The 15480-nt window shown below is 31.8% G+C and overlaps 1 protein-coding gene across 2 annotated transcripts in view; it reads right to left on the bottom strand.

Moving 5' to 3' along the window:
• Nucleotides 1–15480, bottom strand: part of LOC114340314 (kinesin-like protein KIF12) — a 139664-nt gene that overhangs the window by 55121 nt on the left and 69063 nt on the right. For both annotated transcript variants that reach the window (XM_050658316.1, XM_050658317.1), the window contains exons 6-8: nucleotides 8875–9015; nucleotides 7790–7980; nucleotides 1214–1401 (exon numbers count right to left, since the gene is read on the bottom strand). In XM_050658316.1, the coding sequence (XP_050514273.1) occupies nucleotides 1214–1401; nucleotides 7790–7980; nucleotides 8875–9015 (520 nt within the window). The remainder of the gene's footprint in view (nucleotides 1–1213; nucleotides 1402–7789; nucleotides 7981–8874; nucleotides 9016–15480) is intronic.

The following is a 15480-nucleotide window of genomic DNA, read 5'->3' as shown; positions in this document are numbered from 1 at the left end:
TTTTCTCCCAGCTCGCGTTTACATCTTCGATGTCGTCTATTTGTTTCAGCTGTATCTTCTGTGCTAGCCTCCTTTGGTACATTTCTCTTGTAGAATCGTTCCACAGTGATTCTACATTGAATTTTTCCTCGGTGATTTGCTGTATACATAAAATGTTTTGGTGTTATTTTCATTCTTATTTTTGCTAGGACTAGTTTGTGTTCACTCCCTGCGTCTGCTGAGTTTAAAGTTCGAATATCTAGAATCTGCTTTGGGTGGATTTTTCTATTAGTGACTATAAAGTCAATCATAGATTTGTGCCCCTGGAGTTTTCAAACGTATATTTATACTGAAGCTTATGGTCGAAAAATGTATTATTTTTATTCTCAGTTCGTTAAAAGCACATACATTAGCCATGAGTTCTCCATTTGCGTTGACATGGTTTTCATTGAATCTTTGTTTTACTGCTGGAACTATTTCATTTCGGATACGTGCATTAAAATCACCCATAATAATTAAGTGTTCTTCATGTTCTTCATGTCATCCAGGATGGTTTGCAACTGTTCGTAGAATGCATCTCGTTCATCTTTAGGTTTGCAGTACTCGGGCTATCGATAGATATAACATCGAACCTATTCGAATATCTAAAATAAAGTGTGTCCGCCTATGTAGATATTTTAAATACTTACCAATTTGATTTGTTAACGAATGTTGGAAATAGTTATTTATTCAAGGACAAAAGGGACATTAATAGATTCACAGGTTTTGGTAAACAATCCTCGAGCTAAAGCAATTCAAATTATTAGTTAGCATTGTTATCGCTTTTATGAAAGGAAACTATTTACAATACGCTCGAGAATTTCACGAAATTCAAAGGGTTTATTTGAGCGTGTAGGTGGAAATCGGGAATTTCAAGTCCAATATTTAATGGATTTGCCCTTGGAACTACATTCTTTTGGTAAAGTTGATATTTAGGGTTGTTTAGTGGCATATCTTCACGATTTAAGTCTTGTTTTGAATAGTCAATAGTTTGATTGTCTTTTTTACTATTGTCTTTTACTTCATAAGTAATTTTGTAGATATGGTAATCCTATTTAATACAAGTTTTTTTATATCTAGAAAATGCAATAAATACAAAATATAAATTTATATAAAAAATCTTGTAATTAATATTAAAAAAACCTATGTTTGAGAAATATGTTTATAACTTATGCAGAAATTTCAAATTACTTACCTAGTACCATTAGGCTCTTGTTAATATTATTAGCTTCTTCTAAAGTTTTGCCTTCGCTTTGGGTTTTTTTGGTCATTTCGCTACCAGCTAGGTCAACGAAATTGATTTTTCCAGATCGGGAAATAAATACACCACCTTCAGTGGGTTGTTCTGAAGTTATATGAACACTAAGAATTGTGTGGCTTCGACTAAAATTTAAAAAAAAAAATGCTATATTAGGTTGTTCAATAAGTTTTGCGGTTTGATAACAGAGGTCATTGCAACTAGCTTATTTTTTGTTTCTTATATTGGTACACTCTTCATATGAACTTTGAAGTTAATTTTGATTTCAATTTGTCAATTCCTTCTTTGTTTACAAGCTATTTAGTATGTTTTACAATGGAAAAAATCAAGTATCGTTAGTGTAGGAAACAGGTTGAACATGGCAAAATGGACACAAGTCTGGTTTTATTTTTTTCTGGTATATCAAGGGGTGCTTAATATGAGACTAACTTTTTCTTAAAAACTTCGCCCCGGAAGCCTCCTTTTCATCCCTTTAAAGGGGGTAATTTGTGATTTTTGCGAAACGTAGCCCTTCCTGTATGCTTTGCAAAAAATTTACTTAATAGTAAAATGAAGAGGACTATATTTCCTACTATTTATTTCCCCACAGCATATGTCTATCACCCACCGTTTAGTGGGGGTGGCGCCCCAAAGTTGACAAATTTTTAAAAAAGATGTTTTAAAAAAAAAATTTCCCTAACTGTAATGAAAATTAAGAAGAAATCCTACGGCAATTAATCACAAATAAGTGGCTGATTTTTTGGTATAGGTTTCATTTAAGGACAATGGCAAATTTTTTAATTACAGGGTGTTACATTTTAAAAAACCCCTTTTAATACCATCTGAACCGCCTATGCTAGAGTAAAAAAACTTTCAGCGATTTTCCGTGTACTAGTGTTATTTACAAGTTTGTATAATGCACCCCCATATTTTCCCCGGAACCACCCCAAAAACGGATAATTAATAAAGAAAATAATCAATAATTGATTTTGGGCCACCACTGTGGCTTTAGAGTGCAAACAGAATAAAATATGCATAGGTCATAATATGTAGCATACAGTGTGTTCTTTTATTTTCTATAGTAGGTTATCCATAAAATGAATAGGTGACGAAAAAAAAAAACAAAAACAGGAGCCCGCCAAAGCATTTCTGAGGTTTACGGCGCCACTTTACCGTAACGGTTGCGTAGGTTGCAACGAAAAAAGTGCATAGGATCTTATTTGTAGAAAAAATAGTGGTCTTTAATTCTGTATAAGTTTTGTTTTAAAAAAATGCATATGTAATGAGAAAATCGTCAACATATGCTCTCCAAGGGATAGGGGTAGTTTCTGCAGTTTATTTTCAAGGATAGGGGTAGTTTCCGCAGGGATGTTGCAATAATGATATATATTTATGAAAAACCCTATTGATGGAGCATATGTCCATATGGGTCAAAAAGCAAAAAAGAAAAAAATTTTCAACCCCCTCTTTATTTATTTTTTTCTTGGCTACAGGGGTCATAGGCGTAACCAGGATGATCCTAAGAGGGGGTTACAACTACCTGAAAGGGGGGGGTTACAACTACTGGAAGGTCTCTGAGGGCTATGGTGTTAAGCGTATAGAGCTCAAAGTACATCCCAATGGGGGGGGGTTACAACCCCCAAAACCCTCCCTGGTTACGCCTATGACAGGGGTTGCATTAACAAATCGATTTTGGTGTCCATGCATGGGTAATAAGATGTGCACAAAATGATATATGAAGCATTTTAATAAAGGGCATGGTGTGTGAAGGATTCCAAGAAAGAGTTGGTTGGTAACCTCTCACTTGAACACAAGTACTTACCTTGTGCAATTTTCGAGCAAGGATGAAATACATTCACATGATTAGAGAAGGCGAAAACGGCGGGTTCGTTGGAAAAAATATTCCCATGAGATTTTTTTGCATAATCACAATTCTAATACACCCCAGAATAAGGTTCAAGAAGTCGTCTACGAAAAAAGTGGTCCAAATTTTTTTAACAATTTTTTTTAATCCAATTGCAAAAATTATTATTTTTTTTCTGGACAATTTTTTTTAGGTTTTTTAGACCATTCTGGACAAAAAAGGTCTCTTTTAATTCTTCTTTAAAGTTGATGATTTTCGAGTTATAAGCAATTTAAAATTTGAAAAACGCAAAAATGGCCATTTTTAAGACTTCATATGTATATATACAGAGAGCACGTAAAGGTTGGATTAAATTCCATTTTTTCGAGAATGGACGATTTTGGAAGAAAATCCCTAACAGGTCAATTTTTATTTTTAAATTACGACTTATTGGTATATATAGCATATCAGTGACGTCACCCATCTGGGCGTGGTGACGTCATCAATGATTTTTTTAAATGGGAATAGGGGTCGTGTGATAGCTCATTTAAAAGGTAATTTAATTCTCTATTAAGTAATATAAACATTTACATAAGTATTTATACAGAGTGTCCAAAAAAATGTTTTTTAATTAAATTTTATGAAATAAAAAGAAGAATGCATGTGATTTATTTAGTCCAAAATACATTTTACTGCTCTGAAAAAACAGCTAAAAAATGTTTATTTGAAAAATAATCATTGCTTTTCGCTAAAATTAAATGTTCAAAGTGTCAAGCGGAAGGTGGGTGGCGGCTTTAATATTGAATTTAAACAAAAAACAATATTTATTTGTCGAATAAACATTATTTCCTGTTTTCTGATAGCAGTTAAATGTATTTTGAGTTAAATAAATTACACACATTCTTCTTTTTATGTCAATAAAGTTAATAAAAAAAAATTTTTTTGGACACCCTGTATAAATAATTATGTTAATGTTTATATTACTGAATAGAGAATTGAATTACTTTTTAAATGAGCTATCACACGACCCCTATTCTCATTTAAAAAAAATATAGATGACGTCATCACGCCCAGATGGGTGACGTCACTAGTATGATACATATGCCAGAAAGTCGCAATTTAAAAATAAAAATTGACCTGTTTCGGGATTTTTTTCCAAAATCGTCCGTTCTCGAGAAAATGAATTTATTCCAACCTTTCGTGCTCACTGTATATATTATGTATTATGTATAATAACTCGGTTAAAAATTATTATTATGAAAGTCAGAAAGTGACTAAATCAAAGTCTAAAGCCCCCCCTACATGATCCTGAAGAAATTTGTGTCATTAATTTATTACTAAGCTGTTATTTTTAATTATTAACAATAAGCCGTAAGAGCGTATTGACGCGGCTGTAAATGTGAGTACGAGTAGATGCCCAATTGGATTGCCGGAATGGCATCTCTCTCGCACCCATCATAGACGGCCGCCTAATACGTGCTGCCGCTCATTATTATTACTTAAAAATAACAGCTTAGTAATAAACTTATGACAAAAATTTCTTCAGGATCTTGTGGGGCTTTAAACTTTGATTTAGTCACTTTCTGATTTTCATAATAATAACTTTTAACCAATTTATTAAGCCTTAGAGAAAGTATATAAACCATAGAGGAATATATTATAGAGTGAGCCTACACTCCGCGCTTTCTGACGACAAGATCTCTTCGACTGGTTTGCAGTATCTCTTTCTAGCACATTGTATCGAGAATATATGATGACATTCAGTGTGAGAATAGGCACGGAAGGGGAGGACTCCTGTCGCAGCTTTACTATGCGTAAGAGTGAAACAGCACTGATCCAAAGAAAAGAGATGGTGTTGTCACTTCGCTCTGAATGACACTCCGTCTATCATTATTTAAGTCTATGATATAAACAGAGAGCTCGTGGTGTTATTGGTAGAGCATTCGGCTACAGGTCTTGGCTTCAAATCCGGGCCATTCCTATCCTTTTTTTTTATTTTTGGAAAGTGGTAAGCATTAAAATTAGTTTAATATTTAAATAAAATAAAAATAAACTGTTTAAAATATGCATTTCGCTAAAATCATATAATAGAAGTATAACTCCTTACGTGCGTACAAAGTACACACACACATTCTTTTTTTTTAGATAAATTTAGAACAAACATATCGTTTCTACATCATAATAAAACAGAAACTAGGACAGCTTGTATATTAGTGCACCCTAATATTTATGTGTAGATTTTGGCATTGGATCCGATCATCACATGTAACACCGTTGCCATATCCTTTATTTTTCATATTATCACATTATATAAAGTTGCATTTCAAAAATAGTTTGCATTTAAAAAAAAACACCAATTAAGTAAAGTTTTTTTGTCGAACCGCAAAACTTATTGGATAGCCTATTTATATTCAGTAAAACTCTTTGAAGTAGTATACACATAAATAAAAGAAATTATGTCAATTAGATTTTAACCCTCCTATAGAAGGAGGTTATAAAAAAGTATCATTATTATACACACACAAACAGAAACAAACAATGCTAAATAACACAATGGCTGTACACCATTTCACTGATATGAATGAATAATAAAATTATTTATAAAAAAAAAGTTCATTCACAAAATTCAATATTTTATTTACGAAATGTAAAATCATTAAGAATTGCTGTCTTTGACCTGGTTTTTTGTAAATATCAAAAAAAAATGAATCCATTTACTACGAATTGTCTAGACTATTTCAGATTTTAATACAGATGTACAATTCATATACAGGGTAAGTTTTTAATGTGATATTAGTCGATAATTCCATTAAGATACAGAATATAAAAAAATAGCAAAAAAATGAAAGAGATTAAAATTGTATAAAATATAATTATCTTCATTTTTGTTTATGTTTATGTACAAGTATGTGGTAAAATTAAGTAAACGAGATAATTCAAACAAACCAGAATACAAGATACAACATATCAAAATACAACAAACCGGTATATTTATGTTTCGTGGGTCTTAAGAAAGCATTTGACAGGGTCACATTAAAGGACGTTATCCATTTGTTATACTCGAGAGAGGTACCTGTAGGAATAATTAAAACGATCGAAAACATCTACCAGAACAACACAATAAAAGTAAAAGTGGACGATGAATTAACTGACCCAATTGAAGCCGGCAATGAGATAAGACAGGGCGATTCCTTGAGTCATTTATTGTTCAACCTGATCATGGACGAAATAATAAAAAAAGTAAGAACTAAAAAAGGATACCAAATGGGAGAAAAACAACTTAAAATAATCTGCTATGCGGACGATGCAATACTAATCTCTCAAAGTGAAGATAATTTACAACGTATGCTGCACCAATTCAACATAATCGTCAGAAAATTTAACATGTTAATTTCCTCACAAAAGATAAAATTCATGGTTATAACAGCAGATCCAATAAGATTTAAATTGGAGCTGGAAGGTCAGATAATAGAACAAGTGATGGAGTTTAAATACCTAGGCATCACACTATCTAGCTACGGAAGGCTCGAAACAGAAGTGGAAGATCAAGTGAATAAAGCAAACAGAGCCGCAGGTTGCCTGAATGACACAATATGGAGAAATAAATATATCGGGAAAGAAATGAAAGGCAGCATTTACAAAACAGTCATCAGACCAATAATGACATACGCGGCAGAAACACGACCCGACACAGAGAGGATAAGAAGATTGCTCGAAACAGCGGAGATGAAAACCCTTCGAAAAATCGATGGTAAGACTCTATGAGACAGAGCTAGAAATACAGATATACGACGGAGATGCAAGGTGTATAACATTAATAACTGGGTAAGAAGCAGAAGAATAGAATGGAATGACCACATAAGCCGAATGACAACAAATAGGATAGTCAGGACAGCGAGAGACGGTTCCCCAATAGGAACACGATCAGTGGGAAGACCACGAAAACGATGGAACGACAACTTACTAGAGGCACATTGAAAAAACAGACAGTCATGTCTATACAGAAAGAAGAAGAAGAATTGAACGCACAAAAAAATAGTAAAAAATAAATTGTAGGCAATCGCATTTGCAATAATTTCAGTCCTTACATTTTTTCTCGAAAAGTTGAAAATGGCAGAGATATTGAGCAAAAACCTTTCTTCTTTAAAATCAACATGGCGGAATTCATTTGCGATTTTAAATTTTCACTTCTATTGACTCCCCTAAAGATTAGAAAAATAAAATTTTGGGCAGCTCGGTTAGGCCTGTTTTTCTTTTATCCTGACTAGGCTATACTTAAACTCATTATTTTCCGAGATATTTTTAGTTCTTTTCAAATTTCGTGAATGCCTTTAATTTTCATAAGCAGAAGTAAGTCTTGTATAATAAAATAAAAAATATGTTTATTCAATAAATAACTAATAAAGGTCATTTACATTCAAGGGCGGATACAGGGATTTGAGGGGGAAGAGGGCAAGAAAATTTTTTTTGAGGAAAAATATTTAAAAATTATAGTTAAAATGTTGTGTTTTAAGGCGCTTCTCACACACTTTTCAGTGCCATAAAGGTATTCAAAACTTATCGTTAATAAAGTACATTTTATCTAGTAACGAAAAATCCGCAAATTTTTTAAATTCTCGGAGGGACTATATTCCCTTGGCCCCCTCTCTGGATCCGCCTTTGTTTATATTTTATTTGAATTTTCTATTTACCTGGAGTAGTCGTTCATGTTATGTCGGCCAACTGATCTATTTCTCATTCCTTCTTCCAATACAGCCAACAAATCATCGAACTCTTCACAGTCAACAGAAAATAGATTTTCCACAAAAAAACCTCTAGCTTTTTTACTCCACCGTACTGCTAAAGACTTTCTGGAACTACCTGGGTTTAATAAGTCTATAACCTAAAAAATAATTAGCAGTAATCATAATAAACCACAAGAACAAAGTATTAAGACAATATTGGAGAATACGGACTCTCTCTTAACATCAAAAAACCAAATTTATGAAAATTAGCAAGAACAACAATACAAACGAAATATTAACGATAGGTGGCCAGAAGATTGAGAGAGTAAAAAACATAGGTATACTTACCTACTTGGGAACGATAATCACAGAAAATAACGATTATACTGCAGAAATAAGAGTAAGAATTGAAAAAGAATGTGCCAACTTCATGAAAATGAAAAAGATTTAATGCAGCAAAGATTTGACATTGGCCCTCAGAACAAGACTAATTAAATGTTATGTGCACAAGTGCACAGTGTGCTTTACTATAGAGCTAAGTCATGGACATTAAAAGAAATTCAATAAATCGACTTAACGCGTTTGAAATGTGGACATTTAGAAGAGTGTTAAGGATTTCATGGGCAGATAAAGTCACGAATATAAAAGTGTTAAGGAGAATAGGCAGAAAGAGGGAGATTGAAAACACAATAAAAGAAAGGAAATTGCAATATTTCGGCCATGTGATGAGAGGCGAAAGATATAACATCTTGAGACTCATAATTCAAGGAAAAATAGAGGGTAGGAGAAGCGTAGGAAGGAGATGCGTTTCCTAGCTAAAGAACCTGATATAATGGTTTGGTTGCAGCTCAAGGCAACTTTTTAGAGCAGCTGCCTAGCAGGTCAGAATAGCCATGATAATTGCCAACCAAAGAGTAGAAATCTCCGAGGGAGTATTTGCTGGCGATTTGGTGCTAATGGCAAAAACTGAAAAATAACTTCAGAATAATTTGGAAATAAGGGAAGAGGTAGGTACTCACTTAATTTAATTTTTTGAATTCCAACTAACTTACCTTTTCGTTGTATATTTCTAAAAAGCTAGCTTTAAGTACAAAATGCATCTCTGGTTTTTCTTGGATTAATTGGAATAAATACATAAAGGATCGAAAAACCAATCCGTGTTGATCACTATAAGGAGCTGTTTTTAAACCAAACTGAAAACAGTCAAACGTGGGGATTAATGCTATCAAACTATAAAAAATACACGGTTTATAATATAAAAATACCAGGTCTTTTGTAAAAGGTATATTTTAAAATACCCTAAATAAGAGTCACAATAATACAAAACGTTTTCCGATTAAGAAATCCCTCATTAGTGTTTAAAAGCCAAAAATTGCATGCTGAGCCACCAAAATGTATTGGGTAAAACCCTTTAAAATGTCGTTTTATATATTTATACAGTGTGTCCACGGTTGGGGTGCCCAAGAGGAAAAACTATTTTATTTTCAATTTTTGCGAAAAATGTCATTCTTGATAAAAAGTTTTGCTTGATCTAAAACCCCATAAAACGAAATAAAATTCAAGTTTTACAAATCCTGCTTAATTTTGTAGCCAATTTTATGTATATCCCTATAAATTTTTGCACTCAGTTCGAAATCGTAACAATAATCTAAAGTGTTGCCAAGCCACAATGTAGCTCAGTAATTGTCAACTCGGATAAATAATTTGCAAAGTGTCATTTTTTTCGACAATGCGTTCAATTAAGAATTTATCTTATGATAAATTTCATTATTAAAATTATTGGATTAATAATTATTATTTTAAAAAATAATTTAATGATTCAAGGAGAACGACAAAGTCCGACTTCATAATCCAGAGAAGCGAAAGGGTTGTTCTCCCAAGTATTAGTGTTACAATGTCGAACTTGGTGCAAAAATTTATAGGGATTTACATAAAATTGGCTATAAAATTAAGCAGAATTTGAAAAACATGAATTTTGTTTCATTTTTTGGGGTTTTACAACAAGCAAAACTTTTTATCAAGAATGACATTTTTCGCTATAATTGAAACTAAAAAAGTTTTTCCTCTTGGGCACCCTATCCGTGGACACACTGTACAAAATTCAAGTGATGTTAAAGATATGCCTGGATGTTACCCAAGGAAACACAGAACTCCCACGTGGTTGGAATTTTTTTGGAGAAAACCTCTTATATTGGATTTCAATGGCCAACGTGGCCTAAGGTTTATAATATAATCTAATACTCGTATATAGGGTGTCCCAAAAGTAGCGGAACGGTCGAATATTTCGCGAACTAAACATCGGATCGAAAAACTGAAAAATGCGTGTTCAATCATTTTCAAAAATCTATCCAATGACACCAAACACCAACCCCCACTACACCCCCTGGAGGTGGGGTGGGGGGTAACTTTAAAATCTCAAATGAAAACCCCTAGTTTTTCTTGCAGATTTGGATTCGTTACGTAAAAGTAAGCAACTTTTATTCAAGACATTTTTTCGAACTGTGGATAGATGGCGCTATAATGGAGAAAAACGATTTATCCTGATACCATAGGTAAATTATAGAAACGGTCTAGTATCTCGAGAAATACACTTCCACATGAGAAACCAAAAAAGAAGGTTTTTAATACTTTTCGAAACTTACCCCCTGAAGGTAAGGTGGGGGTAACTTTAAAATCTTAAATAGCAATCCCCACTTTTCTTTGAAGATTAGAATTAGTCATGAAAAAAAAAACTAAGCAACACTCATTCGAAATATATTTTAAAATTGCTGATAGATGGTGCTAATAAATCGTATTTTTCCAATTAAAGCGCCATCTATCAACAATTCTAAAAAATGTTTCGAATAAATATTGCTTAATTTTCCATGACGAATCCGAATCTGCAATAAAAAGTGGGGATTGCTATTTAAGATTTTAAAGTTACCCCCCACCCCACCTCCAAGGGGTAAGTTGGAGGGTCATGTTTGGTGTTATTCGATAGGTTTTCCAAAAACTTTTTTATTGGTTGCTCATTTGGAAGTGTATTTCTCGAGATATTAGACCGTTTCTATAATTTACCTATGGTATCAGGATAAATCGTTTTTCTCAATTATAGCGCCATCTATCCACAGTTCGAAAAAATGTCTAGAATAAAAGTTGCTTACTTTTACGTAACGAATCCAAATCTGCAAGAAAAACTAGGGGTTTCCATTTGAGATTTTAAAGTTACCCCCCACCCAACCTCCAGAGGGTGTAGTGGGGGTTGGTGTTTGGTGTCATTGGATAGATTTTTGAAAATGATTGAAGACGTATTTTTCAGTTTTTCGATCCGATGTTTAGTTCGCGAAATATTCGACCGTTCCGCTACTTTTGGGACACCTTGTATAATAAAATATATAATTATAATCTAATCCCTTCCACCCATAGGGTGTATGGATGAAATGCAATGGCATTTCAACTATGCACGAATCTCTTTCCAATCTTCCTATCTTGTGCCATAATCTTAGATCGTTTCACGTATTCTTAGGTCTTCCTCTCTTTTTTCCCATATCTTTTTGATTGGTATTACATTTTTAGGCATTGCAGATGACCCCACCAACTTAAATGCCTTTTTTGAACATACGCTGCCATCGACTCTATTTTTAATTTCTCTCTTTTCATATTATTTCTTACCCGATATCTTCTTAATTCGTATAATTTATTCGTTTTATCTATTTTTTAATTATCACTATTTATTGTCTGTCAGTTTCTTCAATTTTCACTCCTAAAACCTTGATTACACGTAACGAGTATTGTAGCAAGACAGTGTTCTCGGCCGATTGCTCGTTTGGTATAAACATACTAACGAGTACTTGTAGTCCAGGGTAATAAGGTTTTTCCCATGACACTCGAGTAGCCAGGGTACTGAAGCGTTTTTTCGACAGGTAATACCTATAAGAGTAAATTGTAACTATTTCCTGCGTAGGATCTGGCGGCCATTTTTATTTATAAACCATTAAGTGTCAAAAAATGACATTTTCCCCTTTTTTTTTCAAATCAATGGGAAACAGTGAAACTTATGGTTCTTTTAGTACAAATATCTTTGAGATTATGGAAAAAGCTTTAAACTGACGTATTACAAAGTTTGATATACTCATTTATTGTTAATATAATTGCGAAAAAGGTCGGAATTGCAAAAAAAATTAATTTCGCAATATCTATTGTAAAAATTAGTATACAGCTTTGAAATTTTTGTCATATAAAGGTTCTTTGGTGCTTAATATGTGATAAAAATTTCAGAGCGATTCATTCAATTGTTTAAATTTTATTCAAATTGTTTATCCCAGAGAGCAGTTTTTTTGCAGTAACATAAGTCAGAAAAAAATGACTTTAGCACCATTCCACAGGTGTCAAATAAAAGAGCATGAACTATATTTTCAACTTGGTTTAAAAAAAAGCGAATAACAAATGCATTTATTAGTAATAAATAATTATGCAAAAGTATCGTAAATCTTTCCTTATAAACTTTTTTTTTGTTATATAAGAAATTATATATATTTATTACAATTTTTTATCAATTATGATACAAATAACATTACTTGGTAGGTATGCACTTAAAACAGGGTAAAAAAGTTAATTTTTTTGGAAAAAGTTATCCAAAAAGTTTGTAAGGAAAGATTTACGATACTTTTGCATAATTATTTATTACTAATAAATGCATTTTTATTCACTTTCTTTTAAACCAAGTTGAAAATATAGCTCATGCTTTTTCATTTGACACCTGTGGAATGGTTCTAACTTCATGTTTTTCTGACTTATGTTATTGCAAAAAAAATGCTCTCTGGGATAAACAATCTGAATAAAATTTAAACAATTGTATAAATCGCTTTGAAATTTTTATCACATATTAAGCACCAAAGAACCCTCATTTGACAAAAATTTCAAACCTGTACACTAATTTTTACAACAGTTATTGCGAAAATAATTTTTTTTACAACTCCGACCTTTGGTGGCAATTATATTAACAATAAATGAGTATATCAAACTTTGTAATATGTCATTTTAAAGCTTTTTCCATAGTCTCAAAGATATTTGTACTAAAAAAATCATAAGTTTCACTGTTTTACATTGATTTGAAAAAAAAAGGGAAAAATGCCATTTTTTGACAGTTAATTGTTTATAAATAAAAATGGCCGCCAGATCCTACGCAGGAAATAGTTACAATTTGTTCCTATAGGTATTACTTGTCGAAAAAACGCTTCAGTACCCTGGCTGCTGAAGTGTCACGAACAGGGTATATTTTTGTCTTATTATCCTGGCCTATTGGCCGAGCACTCGACCCAGTCATACGACGAAACAGTCACTCGGATCTTGTTCTATTTACTAGGCCGAGTCTTCGACCTCCCACCCTACAATCGTATACTAGCCAATCCACTCGGTATGTGTAAACAACACTCGCTGTGTAACTGTGCATATTACCACTTCATCAGAGGAGACGACTTGTGTTAATCAATGTGATTTGTGATTCTCAAAAATAGCTAACAAATGGAACTCAGATAGGACAAAGATAGGACAAAAAGTTTAGTTCAATTGTATAGATAAGTCACACCAGTGCTTATTCACGGGTAAAGAAATTTCAAATCTTTGGAGTATAAAAATAAACAAAAACGTGATGGAGCATATACAGGGTGAGTCATGAGGAACTGTACATACTCCTACCTCGTATAGAGGCTCCTATGGGGAATAAAAAATGACCATTAAAAAGTGTCTGCTCCCATTGTTTAATAATATACAGGGCGAGTTTCGCATTTTGACAGAAATTTGTATTCGTCATAATTTTTGAACGGTCAGATCGATGTGTCTCTTATTTTGGCCAATCGTTACACTATTACCACCTAATCAACTAATTTATTCAAACTAGAAAAAAATCAGGTCCGGCTTTAAAAAAATTAATTCGTTTGGGTCTTAGAAAAAATTTCACCCTGTATACGCTTTTTGAAAACTCTAATATGAATTTTACAAATTAGACAAATAGGCAATTAAAATGGCATATTTATTTTTTTCCGCACACGATTACTTAATTTTTTATAAAAAAATCAAATTTCACTATGAATTAAAAGTGTGGTAAAGTGAACCATGTATTTAAAAAAAAATAACTTTTATTACAAAAATTAATTTTTTTTGCACAAATAAGTAATTTATGTTACCATCCAATCAACTGATTTATTCAAACTAGAGAAAAATCAGGTCCGGATTTAAAAAATGAGTTCGTTTTGGTCTTAGAAAAAATTTCACCCTGTATGCGCTTTTTGAAAACTCTAATAGGAATTTTACAAATAAGACAAATAGGCAATTAAAATGGCATATTTATTTTTTTCCCACACGATTACTTAATTTTTTATTAAAAAATCAAATTTGTCAAAATCGGAATTTTAACCTAAAAATGAAAAAAAAATGAACTCACGGTTTAACAACTCTGTTCCATTTTAATATTTTTTTTTTCTGAAATTTTTACAGCACATACCTCTTACCATTGTGAAGACTATGAAAATTGTTATAGACTTTCAGTCTTCTTCTTGTAAAAGTTGCAAACTTGTAAATCGCAAAAATTAGGTGGAAAATTTTAAAATTTATCAATTTGATCACGTCTATGTTAAACTATAGAGTCCAAAAGAAGTGTTATGGGAAGTTTTAGATGTAGACGTGTTATAGAAAAAAAAAATGGTAAAACTTTTAATTTTAAGAAAAACGTTGTTTTTGTAAATTAATTTTTGGAAAAAAAGTTAATTTTTTTAAATCTATGCAAAAACTTTGCCAAACTTTTTGTGCATAGTCAAATTTGATTTTTTAATAAAAAAATAAGTAATCGTGTGGGGAAAAAATAAATAAGCCATTTTAATTGCCTATTTGTCTTATTTGTAAAATTCATATTAGAGTTTTCAAAAAACGTATACAAGGTGAAATTTTTCCTAAGACCCAAACAAACTAATTTTTTAAATCCGGGCCTGATTTTTTTCTAGTTTGAATAAATCAGTTGATTGGGTAATAACATAAATTAAATATTTGTTCAAAAAAAATTCATTTTTGTAATAAAAGTTATTTTTATTTTAATCTATGGTTCACTTTACCAAACTTTTAATTATTCATAGTCAAACTTGATTTTATTTTATAAAAAATTAAGTAATCGTGTAGGGAAAAAAATAAATATGCCATTTTAATTGCCTATTTGTCTAATTTGTAAAAATCATATTAGAGTTTTCAAAAAGCGTATACAGGGTGATATTTTTTCTAAGACCAAAACGAAGTTATTTTTTAAATCCGGGCATGATTTTTTTCTTGTTTGAATAAATCAGTTGATTGGTGGTAACATGAATTAAATATTTGTTCAAAAAAAATTAATTTTGGTAATAAAAGTTAATTTTGTTAAATCTATGGTTCACTTTACCAAACTTTTAATTCATAATCAAATTTAATTTTTTTATAAAAAATTAAGCAATCGTGTGCGGAAAAAAATAAATATATTATTTTAATTGCCTATTTGTTTAATTTGTAAAATTCATATTAGAGTTTTCAAAAAGCTTCTACAGGGTGAAATTTTTTCTAAGACCAAAACGAACTAATTTTTTTAAAGCCGGACCTGATTTTTTTCTAGTTTGAATAAATCAGTTGATTAGGTGGCAATAGTGTAACGATTGACCAAA

This window comes from Diabrotica virgifera, chromosome 8 (assembly GCF_917563875.1).
Source record: "Diabrotica virgifera virgifera chromosome 8, PGI_DIABVI_V3a".
Classification (NCBI taxonomy): Eukaryota; Metazoa; Arthropoda; class Insecta; order Coleoptera; family Chrysomelidae; genus Diabrotica; species Diabrotica virgifera.
The sequence above is the reverse complement of the archived record's forward strand: the minus strand, read 5'-3'. Positions and strand labels throughout refer to the sequence as shown.